The 11960-nt window shown below is 43.2% G+C and overlaps 1 protein-coding gene across 5 annotated transcripts in view; it reads right to left on the bottom strand.

Annotated features, from left to right (window-relative positions):
* Positions 1 to 3066: 3066 nt before the first annotated feature.
* The window catches only part of LOC121879650, an 84596-nt gene continuing 75702 nt past the window's right edge, over positions 3067 to 11960 (bottom strand). For 3 of the 5 annotated variants that reach the window (XM_042386330.1, XM_042386332.1, XM_042386335.1), the window contains one exon: positions 3067 to 10622. In XM_042386330.1, the coding sequence (XP_042242264.1) occupies positions 4672 to 10622 (5951 nt within the window). In that variant the 3' untranslated portion in view covers positions 3067 to 4671. The remainder of the gene's footprint in view (positions 10623 to 11960) is intronic. The other 2 variants (XM_042386333.1, XM_042386334.1) reach the window with 2 other exon arrangements.

The following is an 11960-nucleotide window of genomic DNA, read 5'->3' as shown; positions in this document are numbered from 1 at the left end:
AAGTTTACGAAAAATAATTTGAATATGGTAAACTAAGGTCTGTTTCATTTACGTCGTTGTTTATCACCAACAGATAGCCAGAATAAGCCCAAATTAGGTTAGGTAGGGTCAGGTTAGTTTATTCACTTGTATATGTATGTATGTATGTGTGTGTGTGTGTGTGCGTTAACTAGTCACTCAGTGTGAACGTGGGTCCACAAAGCTTCCCAGGAACTTGAAACCAGTAAAACCTGATAACCTACCAGCAGTACCTACTAGTTAGGCTTCTGTCCTAATCAGCAGGTGGACACTGGACACTTGAATATTAATTATCATGTGGAACAGAGATAAAGGGAAGAGCGACATAAAATTAAGGCCTAGAGGAGAGAATATCTGGAAGAGATACATTGCCTTAATTTTGTCACCACTGAAAGCACCAAAATTTGTGTTATATTTTTTGATGTTATTATTGTTCCTTAGTTAAATGCAACCAGTTAGGTCTATTCTTACAACTACCTTCAGTTACGAGAAATAGGCTTATATATCATACGAACCTTTATGAATTCAGGTGGAAAGTATTGGAATTCCCTACTGTATTTGTCGCTTATATTCTGTTTATGTATTATCAAAGGCAACCATGTATATTGTATGATTAATCAAAATTTATACGATCACATATTTCGCTGTTAAACTAATTATTAAATACAGGTATATAACATACTGAAGATCAAATGATAAACGATAATTTGCATCCAGCTAAACGGTCTTTAGTGTGACGTCATGTTTGTCTTCCCGAGAGTAGAGTTGCAGGAATGTAGAACTGCTTTAGTGTTATTGTATTTATGGTGATATCCAACACATGTACTCACAGAGAAGTCAAAAAAATTACAGAGTAGCTAGATCTTGTGTCCAGGAACATATACTTAGTGAAGCTATAACTTACAGGAAATATGCATATGAAATTTTAATATGTGTAGACTAGACTATCCGGCATCTATGTGAAAGACATGTAAATATAAAATGAAAAACAGTTTGTTGTGTCTTGAGTTACGGATAGATGAACAACATCTACCTAGGATGGAATAACTGCTACAGTCAAGGTATGTGTATAGATAGTATGATGAGTACTTAAAGTCATTGCCTGGGAATATTTTATAACCAAGAAAAACTTTTGCAGACGTAAGGAAAGACATGATCACTGATCAGGAGTGTGGTAATGATCAGGTCACCGATCTATATAATTTTTGACGGGATCTTTGTTAATGTTTGGAGCTAGGATACACCCAGGATACAATAGCCTAGTTAAGATACAGCTGAGAGAGGCATTTTGTATAAGACACATGTTAGGATACACGTGTAAGAATATGTGTTGAACTGTTTATGTTACTTTATATGAGGAGCGTATACTAGCTATTTCTGAGCTGTGCTGTTATCAGAATACAGATTATGTGCAGTATAATAAGTCTTGTCTTTTGAACACATTTTCTTGTGTAGTGTTGTGTTATAGTTATGGCAAGATTTGTTTGGTCATATAGTGTCAATCGCTGATAGGTGTAGTATATACAAACTACGAATATATGGTGGACGATATTTCTGAGGGTCGTCGCCATGACCCGTAAAACAATAAGAAATCGTCATTGGAGACATAACAAGATCATGTTGGAGATGCGATTACTCTTCATAGTACCTCAATACAATAGAAATAACTGAATGAAAAAATATCATCTTAGAACTCAAAGAGAACGTTAACACTTTGTCCAAACAGAAAAGGAAAAAATCAGATGTATCTAAAATTTTACTTGATGATGACTATTGTTAATACTCACCTATACAGTTCTATACTTAAAGACCTTAGTGTTTGAAGCACAGCGATACATTGTAGTATCAGGGGAAAAGAAAAAATACAAGCCAAGAGAAGTAGTGAGGTAGCTAATACCAACTTCATAATGTAAATAATTTAATAAATTTCATACTTGTGTATTGGTGCTGTTTCCTGTGAAAGTCTTTTGTGTGGAGTTTTTCATTGATTCCTGGAAGTAAGTGTTCGGTAGCTATTATTTACCCCAACTTACCGTATTTTGTTATTATTAGCACAGGATAATAGTGTGGTCAATTTAACCCATTATTTGGCGATTTTTCTACAACGGTCGTATGATTATTTCCTATGCATCAAGTTATCCTAAATCTTTTGAAACAGTTTAAACGAGCAAACCTAACCTAACAACCTAACCAAATCTTGAAATAGGGTTGAGTTAGGTAAAGTTAAGTAGATAGGATAGGTATGGCTGGTTCGTTGTGGGTGCACAGAAAGATGAGCACCACACCTCAACCACTGTGACGGGAAAGGGCCTTGATACTAACCTCCACAGTTACCATTACTTTGCTTTTTCAAATTCATTACTCTCGTTGTGTTTCAAACTAATAATTCTCGTTGTTTCAGAACTATTAGCCTCATGTTTCAGAGCTATTTGTTTCGTGTTTCAGAGCTATTTGTCTCGCGTTTCAGAGCTATTTGTCTCGCGTTTCAGAGCCATATGTCTCGTGCTTCAGAGTTATTTGTCTCGTGTTTCAGAGCTATTTGTCTCGCGTTTCAGAGCCATTTGTTTCGTGTTTCAGAGCTATTTGTCTCGTGTTTCAGAGCTATTTGTCTCGTGTTTCAGAGCTATTTGTCTCGTTTCAGAGCTATTTGTTTCGTGTTTCAGAACTATTAGCCTTGTGTTTCAAAACCACAAGCCTCTTGTTTCAAAACCACCAGCCTTTTTGTTTCAAATCCATAAGCCTCTTGTTTCAGAACCATTATTTTCGTTGTTTCAAAACTATAAGCCTCTTATTTCAGAACCATAAGCCTCGTTGTTTCAGAAGCATCAGACGCGTGTTTCAGAACCCTTAGTCGAAGTCATATAACGTCCGATCTGAGATTAAGATGTAAGGTGTGGAGTTGAGTTTACTCTTCTAATACAAAGCGTTTTATTAGTGATCATAGCCATGCCAATAAACAAAAAATAAATGCAAACAATAAATAATTAAAAAAAATGGCTATCTACTATGGCTGAGGTAAGACATAGGTACTTAAGCAGACGAGGGAGGAACAAGCGAGCATTTTATTTTTGGGCTAACTGTAATATCACATCTTAATTATTTTATACATATTACATCGTGATAACATGAAGCACAAAAGAAGCAACCTCCAGTGTGCACATTGCATAAAGCGATGCTTCTTAGCTGAGTGAGACCAACAAAACTATAAGAAATAAACCCAAGACTTGAAGAGGCTAAACAAACCAAAAGAAAAATGGGAAAGAATCGTTGAATATAATCCACACTGTAAAAACTCACAGACTAATGAGCCATGTTTAAGGAGTCAGGATGTGCAGGAGCTTTCATAAGGTTCATTTTGCCTTCCAGTAACCCTTCAGTGCTCCTTGCTTGTGTCTCCTTATCTATGGTCACTTTTGTGAATTTATGAACGAATGCAGTAATCAGCAGCTGTTCATACACGTTAAGTGATTTTCATCAGAGTCCGTGACGGGTAAAGGAACCGTTAAAGTGTGCAAGAAGAATTGTAAAACACACGCGGATATGTGCAAGCAGAACTGTGTGTTTGTGTGTGCTAGTGCGTGTGTGTGTGTGTTTGTGTGTAGGAGAAATATGACCTTCAGGGATCAGTGTTATCTAAGAGAATGAGTAGGTTTTTTCCCCATGGCATATAAACAGACTCAGGATCAATAAATTGAAATTTATTGCCTTGTCACAAGCTTGGGTATTGTGGCCGTTGCTGTTGTGAGCACTCGATGGCGGCGAGGCACTCTCCTCGCCTCCCAGCTAACTTATGGCACCAACAAACTGGGAGCTCGACTCTGGCGTCGAGCTCCAACATAAAGAAAGTCACCTAACATAGTCAATTATTCTCTCAAATAAACCATACATTCGTAGGAAAATATTAAACATCAGATTCATATATAGTTTCTTAAAATGCTTTAAATGCATAGATGCACATATCTTTAAGTAAAAAAAATGTAAATTACACAACCAAGCACCATTTGAGAAAGCTGTAGCCACGAGTAGCATAGGTACTCTGGGCTACGCTGGGCCACAGGCTGAGTCGGCCGGTCACAACGTGCCAGGGCCGCGCCATCTGTCTTGGGCCGAGCTGGGCCTGGCCGGGGACAGAGGCGCACCAGCAGCTGTCATCTACTTTCACTTGTTAAGAGATGTCCCCGATCTTAACAAGCAAGAGCAGATCAATAACGCTGCCTTACCACTTAATACTAATGTGAACAAAATATATCCCTTTCAATCACAAAGCCATAATTAATATAGAAGCAGGTGTTACTGTCTTCATACTCTTTTGATTAGAAAATTACATTCTTAGTCAAGATTATACAAAAATAGGAAATGAGTTTTGTGATGTCATTCTGTAATAGGAGCTACACTAATATTATAAACAGCTGTCTTAAATATAGCTGAGTAGTTATAATAAAGTTTCTTATTGAAGTCATCACAGTTTGAAGCTTATATTGTCTAAACATTGGAGTCGGTCATAAGGCGGTCAACATCACAGGTTAAAGTGAGCATTACTGTGCATAACAAAGATTATATGCAAGACCTTCTTGGTCATCAGAAAAAAAAAATATACTGAGTTGTCACTATTATAAGGAGGTTATGTCAAGTCCTGTATACATAATCGGTTATTCACTCAACTATCGGGAGATAAAATTTGTGGTCTTTTCCGGAATTGGAGGCCTTGTAGTTGGAGGCGCGGGTCTCAAGGAGAGAGGCTGGGCATGGCGTCACTATCTGCCACTCGCCTCGCCGAGTGATGGTGGCGTCTCTCCAAGGGTCGTACTCTGAGTGGAAGGTGATGGAGGATGAGTTACCTTGCCCTCGATTTACTCGCTGCTCCGTCCGGCTGGTGCTGCTGGACGCTCGTCGCTGTTCACTCTGCTGATGATTAGCAGACCATTTGCGGTATTCTTCCTGACTGTTGCCAGCTATATGTGCCGAGTGACTTACACCGTGTGTTGTCTCGGTTTTGTTGCTTCCACGAAGATCCAAGGCGTCAGCTTGGCGAAGGGAAGATGCCATCTCTCTTGTGGAGGTTGAAGATTCTTGTTTTTGATCTAGACTAATTTGACTACTGGAAGATGACTTTTGAACAGCACTGGAACGTGTTCTACTTTCCATGACACTGGTGTCGTCACTAAGGGAGAAGGAGGACTGGTTATGTCGAGAGCGTCCTGTAGGAGTGGTGGGGGAAGTTACTGGTTGAGGAGATCTTCCCTTCACTGTCTTACTTGTTGCTTGGGTCTCGACACTACCCGAGGACTCAATTTTGGCTTCAGCAGAAGAGATCTTTCTCTGTTCGGTACTCGTCTTCACACTCGTAGCTCTAGACTCGGCACGTGAGGCTGACTTAGTCTCTCGACTTTCTTTGGTAATGACTCTTGTGACTTTTCGGCCATCAGCAGTATAAGACTCAACTGTCTGTACATCTCTGTTTGAGCTCACGTCTTTTTTGTCTGAGCTGGACTTTTGAAGAGATTTTGATTCCTCTGTTCGAGTAGCAATTGATTCTCCGGATTTCAGTACGACTGTATCACGTCGGGTCTTTGCGGTACTTCCGGCAACAGCAGTGTCTTTAGTTTGTAGAACTTCTGTCTTTCCGTTCGAGATGCTGCTTTCTCTGCTTTCTCTTCTTGATCCAGTGAACTCCCCTTCAAGTCTCAGATTGTCTCCATGCTTAGTTGGTGAAAATCGATCTCCTTTACCTGGAGAAGATGGGCGTCGCCCCTCGAAGTCACCTTCCATTTTGAGATTATCAGGATAACGTTTCTGTGGAAGATGGTCACCAGGTCCAGGACTTCCTCTTGCCTTCCCTTCGAAACTGCCCTCCATTTTTAGATTGTCTGGGTACCGTTTTTGAGGGAGTCGCTCACCTACTCCAGGGCTGTCCAAGGAGCGTCCAGAAATATCGCCTTCCAGTGTGAGGTTATCTGGATGTCTATTTTGAGGCAAACGTTCACCTTTTCCTGGTGAGGCTTTTCTTTTACCTTCAAAGTCACCTTCCATTTTTAGGTTGTCATCATATTTGTAAGGTGGTGGCCGTTCTCCTACTCCTGGTAAATCTTTAGGTCGTCCATCAAACTTGCCACTGACTGAAAGATTGTCTTTTGGTTTCTTCACATCTGCTCGGTCTCCCTTGATTGGACTAACATCTGGTGACTGACTGTAGAATTCACCCTCCATCTTTAAATTGTCTTCGTATTTCTTTATTTGTGCTCTTTCTCCTTTCACTTTGAATGTTTCAGTTCTCTTTACGCCATCTTTAGCAGGGGTACTAGTTCTTTGGAAAACTTCAAACTTCCCTTCCATCTTTAGATTATCTTCTTGCTTCTTAATTTCAACACGTTCTCCTCTAAATGTTGCAGCACTCTTCCTTCTTCCCTCAAAACTACCCTCCATCTTCAAATGGTCTTCATGCTTCTTTATTTCTGCTCGTTCTCCTCTTGAAATAACTGTAGTCTCCTTAGAAACATTCAGTGTTCCTTCCATCTTTAAGTTGTCCTCATGTTTCTTAATTTCAGCTCTTTCGCCCTTTACAATTGAGGTCTTACGAGTTGCATTGAATTCTCCCTCTTGTTTAAGGTTGTCCTTAGGTTTCTTCACATCTGCTCTATCCCCTTTACCAAATGCTGCAGACTTTCTTCTGCCTTCAAATTTGCCTTCCATCTTCAGTGAATCTTCATGCTTCTTAATGGCAGCTCGCTCTCCCTTGATTACTGATGTCTTCTTCTCGATGCTTAGGTCTCCTTCCATTCTCAAGTTATCTTTTTGCTTCTTAATTTCTGCTCTTTCTCCTTTCTGTACAAGAGTTTTCTTCTTCCCTTCAAAGTCTCCTTCAGTTTTCAAGTGGTCTTTGTGTTTCTTGATTTCTGCCCTTTCTCCCTTCGTTGCCATTTCTGTTTTGGTAATTAACATATCCCCTTCAAGTTTCAGAGAGTCCTCATGTTTCTGTACAGTTACTCTTTCACCTTTAGTAGCAAAGGATGTTTTTGTGATTTCCATCTCACCTTCCATTCTTAGATTGTCGGCATGTTTAGAGATTTCAGCTCTCTCACCTCTGATGGCTGCCTCTTCACGGGTAAAGGTCATGTCGCCTTCCATTCGAAGATTGTCAGAATGCTTCTTCACGTCGGCTCGCTCACCCCTGATGGCGGCAGACTTTCTACGTCCTTCAAACGTTCCCTCCATCCTTAATGTATCTTCATGTTTCTTAACTGTAGCACGCTCACCTTTCAAGGGGCTATCATGGGGTTTTCCTTCAAAGGTACCTTCCATTTTAAGATTGTCAGGGTGTTTCTTTATGGGTGCGCGTTCCCCACGAGGGGCTTCTTCCGTAGGTTTTCCTTCGAATTCTCCATCTGTACGCAGATGGTCAGGATGGTGAACAACAGGAGCACGTTCTCCCTTCACGTGGCTTAGTTCATGACGACGTCCAGTAAACTCGCCCTCCATGTGCAGGTTATCGCTGTGTTTCTTAATTTCAGCTCGAACTCCTTTATGGATTTTATATTCATCTTTTTGGAGGGTGTCAAGATGGTATTTTCCCTCAACCGTGAGATTATCAGAATGCTTTACAGTTTGGGCTCGTTGTACTTGATAGAGTTGATAATCATCAGTAAACTGTGTCTTCCCAGCAAATTCTCCTTCCTGTCTTAAATTATCAGTTTGGCGGTGAACCTCACTCCGGACTCCAGACACTACTGGATAATCATAGTGTGTACTTGACTGGCCCACCCATTCTCCTTCAGGCTTCAAATGATCAGGATGTTTCTTCACTGGAGCGCGTTCACCACGTGGGGCATCCTCTGGTGTTGGTGCATAGAATTTGCCATCCATACGAAGGTTGTCCGAGTGCTTCTTGATATCGACTCTCTCACCTTTTGTAACTTGTTCATATTCCTTACCAATAAACTCTCCCTCCATTCGTAGATTATCTTCACGTCGAACGACATCAACCCTCTCTCCTCGAACTACCCGGTACTCTTCTTCTTTTCCATGGAATTCTCCTGTCATCCGAAGATTATCATCATGTCTTTTTATGGGGGCACGTTCTGCACGAGGTGCATCTCCAGGCTTAGGAGCATAGAAATCTCCATCCATTCGAAGGTTGTCAGGGTGTTTCTTGACAGGAGCTCTGTCTGCGTAAGGAGCATCTTCACGAGGCTTTCCTTCGAAATCTCCATCCATCCTAAGATTGTCTGGGTGTTTCTTAACCGGAGCACGTTCGCCTCTTGGAGCCTCTCCTGGCTTAGGAGCATAGAAATCTCCGTCCATGCGAAGATTATCCGGATGTTTCTTGACAGGGGCTCTCTCTGCATAAGGAGCATCTTCTCGAGGCTTTCCTTCAAAGTCTCCAACCATTCTTAGGTTGTCTGGATGTTTCTGAACAGGAGCTCGTTCTCCTCTTGGGGCCTCTCCAAGTGTAGGAGCATAGAAATCTCCATCCATACGAAGGTTATCAGGATGCTTTTTGACAGGGGCTCTCTCAGCATATGGGGCATCCTCTCTTGGCTTTCCTTCGAAGTCACCAGCCATCCTAAGGTTGTCTGGATGTTTCTTGATAGGAGCACGTTCGCCTCTTGGAGCATCACCAGGTGTAGGAGCATAGAAATCTCCATCCATTCGAAGGTTGTCAGGGTGTTTCTTGACAGGGGCTCTCTCAGCATATGGGGCATCCTCTCTTGGCTTTCCTTCGAAGTCACCAGCCATCCTAAGGTTGTCTGGATGCTTCTTGATAGGAGCACGTTCGCCTCTTGGAGCATCACCAGATGTAGGAGCATAGAAATCTCCATCCATTCGAAGGTTGTCAGGGTGTTTCTTGACAGGAGCTCTCTCTGCATAAGGAGCATCTTCTCGGGGCTTTCCTTCGAAGTCACCAGCCATCCTAAGGTTGTCTGGATGTTTCTTGATAGGAGCACGTTCGCCTCTTGGAGCATCACCAGGTGTAGGAGCATAGAAATCCCCATCCATTCGAAGGTTGTCAGGGTGTTTCTGAACAGGAGCTCGTTCTCCTTTTGGAGCCTCTCCAGGCTTAGGAGCATAGAAATCTCCGTCCATGCGAAGATTATCCGGATGTTTCTTGACAGGGGCTCTCTCTGCATATGGAGCATCTTCTCGAGGCTTTCCTTCGAAGTCACCAGCCATCCTAAGGTTGTCTGGGTGTTTCTTGATAGGAGCACGTTCGCCTCTTGGAGCATCACCAGGTGTAGGAGCATAGAAATCTCCATCCATTCGAAGGTTGTCAGGGTGTTTCTTGACAGGAGCTCTCTCAGCATAAGGAGCATCTTCTCGAGGCTTTCCTTCAAAGTCACCAGCCATTCTTAGGTTGTCTGGATGTTTCTTAACTGGAGCACGTTCGCCTCTTGGAGCCTCTCCTGGTTTTGGTGCATAGAAATCTCCATCCATTCGAAGGTTGTCAGGGTGTTTCTTGACAGGAGCTCTCTCAGCATGAGGAGCTTCTTCATGTGGTTTTCCAGTGAAATCACCAACCATACGAAGATTGTCTGGATGCTTCTTAATAGGAGCTCTTTCTCCGATGGTAACTTGCTCATATTCTTTTCCAATGAATTCTCCCTCCATCCTTAGATTGTCTTCTCTTCGAATCACATCAACTCTTTCTCCACGGACAACTCTATATTCTTCTTCTTTTCCTTGGAATTCTCCAGTCATGTGAAGATTATCAACATGTCGTTTGACAGATGCTCGCTCACCTCGTGGAGCCTCTTCATGTGTAGGAGCAATGAAGTCACCCTCCATCTGTAGGTTGTCAGGGTGCTTCTTTCCTTTGACTCTTTCCGAAACGGGAGCACCTTCGCGAGGCCTGCCTTCAAAGTCTCCAACCATTTTCAGATTGTCTGGATGTTTCTTGACTGGTGCCCTATCGCCTCGTGGAGCCTCTCCAGGTGTAGGAGCATAGAAATCTCCATCCATTCGAAGGTTGTCAGGGTGTTTCTTGACAGGGGCTCTCTCTGCATAAGGAGCACCTTCGCGAGGCCTGCCTTCAAAGTCTCCAACCATTTTCAGATTGTCTGGATGTTTCTTGACTGGTGCCCTATCGCCTCGTGGAGCCTCTCCAGGTGTAGGAGCATAGAAATCTCCATCCATTCGCAGGTTGTCAGGGTGTTTCTTGACAGGAGCTCTCTCAGCATATGGAGCATCTTCTCGAGGCTTTCCTTCGAAGTCACCAGCCATCCTAAGGTTGTCTGGATGTTTCTTGATAGGAGCACGTTCGCCTCTTGGAGCATCACCAGGTGTAGGAGCATAGAAATCTCCATCCATTCTAAGGTTGTCAGGGTGTTTCTTGACAGGAGCTCTCTCTGCATAAGGAGCATCTTCTCGAGGCCTTCCTTCGAAGTCACCAGCCATCCTAAGGTTGTCTGGATGTTTCTTGATAGGAGCACGTTCGCCTCTTGGAGCATCACCAGGTGTAGGAGCATAGAAATCTCCATCCATTCTAAGGTTGTCAGGGTGTTTCTTGACAGGAGCTCTCTCTGCATAAGGAGCATCTTCTCGGGGTTTTCCTTCGAAGTCACCAGCCATCCTAAGGTTATCTGGGTGTTTCTTGGTAGGAGCACGTTCGCCTCTTGGAGCATCACCAGGTGTAGGAGCATAGAAATCTCCATCCATTCGAAGGTTGTCAGGGTGTTTCTTGAGAGGAGCTCTCTCAGCATGAGGAGCATCTTCTCGAGGCCTTCCTTCGAAGTCACCAGCCATCCTAAGGTTGTCTGGATGTTTCTTGATAGGAGCACGTTCGCCTCTTGGAGCATCACCAGGTGTAGGAGCATAGAAATCTCCATCCATTCGAAGGTTGTCAGGGTGTTTCTTGACAGGAGCTCTCTCTGCATATGGCGCATCTTCTCGAGGCTTTCCTTCGAAGTCACCAGCCATTCTTAGGTTGTCTGGATGTTTCTTAACTGGAGCACGTTCGCCTCTTGGAGCCTCTCCTGGTTTTGGTGCATAGAAATCTCCATCCATTCGAAGGTTGTCAGGGTGTTTCTTGACAGGAGCTCTCTCAGCATGAGGAGCTTCTTCATGTGGTTTTCCAGTGAAATCACCAACCATACGAAGATTGTCTGGATGCTTCTTAATAGGAGCTCTTTCTCCGATGGTAACTTGCTCATATTCTTTTCCAATGAATTCTCCCTCCATCCTTAGATTGTCTTCTCTTCGAATCACATCAACTCTTTCTCCCCGGACAACTCTATATTCTTCTTCTTTTCCTTGGAATTCTCCAGTCATGTGAAGATTATCAACATGTCGTTTGACAGATGCTCGCTCACCTCGTGGAGCCTCTTCATGTGTAGGAGCAATGAAGTCACCCTCCATCTGTAGGTTGTCTGGGTGCTTCTTTCCTTTGACTCTTTCCGAAACGGGAGCACCTTCGCGAGGCCTGCCTTCAAAGTCTCCAACCATTTTCAGATTGTCTGGATGTTTCTTGACTGGTGCCCTATCGCCTCGTGGAGCCTCTCCAGGTGTAGGAGCATAGAAATCTCCATCCATTCGAAGGTTGTCAGGGTGTTTCTTGACAGGAGCTCTCTGAGCATAAGGAGCATCTTCTCGAGGCCTTCCTTCGAAGTCACCAGCCATCCTAAGGTTGTCGGGATGTTTCTTGATAGGAGCTCGTTCGCCTCTTGGAGCATCACCAGGTGTAGGAGCATAGAAATCTCCATCCATACGAAGGTTATCAGGGTGTTTCTTGACAGGGGCTCTCTCTGCATATGGAGCATCCTCTCTTGGCTTTCCTTCGAAGTCACCAGCCATCCTAAGGTTGTCTGGATGTTTCTTAACTGGAGCACGTTCGCCTCTTGGAGCCTCTCCTGGTTTTGGTGCATAGAAATCTCCATCCATACGAAGGTTGTCAGGGTGTTTCTTGACAGGGGCTCTCTCTGCATATGGAGCATCTTCTCGAGGCTTTCCTT

The sequence above is a fragment of the Homarus americanus genome, unplaced genomic scaffold, assembly GCF_018991925.1.
Source record: "Homarus americanus isolate GMGI-L3 unplaced genomic scaffold, GMGI_Hamer_2.0 scaffold47790, whole genome shotgun sequence".
NCBI classification, from domain to species: Eukaryota; Metazoa; Arthropoda; class Malacostraca; order Decapoda; family Nephropidae; genus Homarus; species Homarus americanus.
This window is presented reverse-complemented; position numbering and strand designations above follow the sequence as displayed.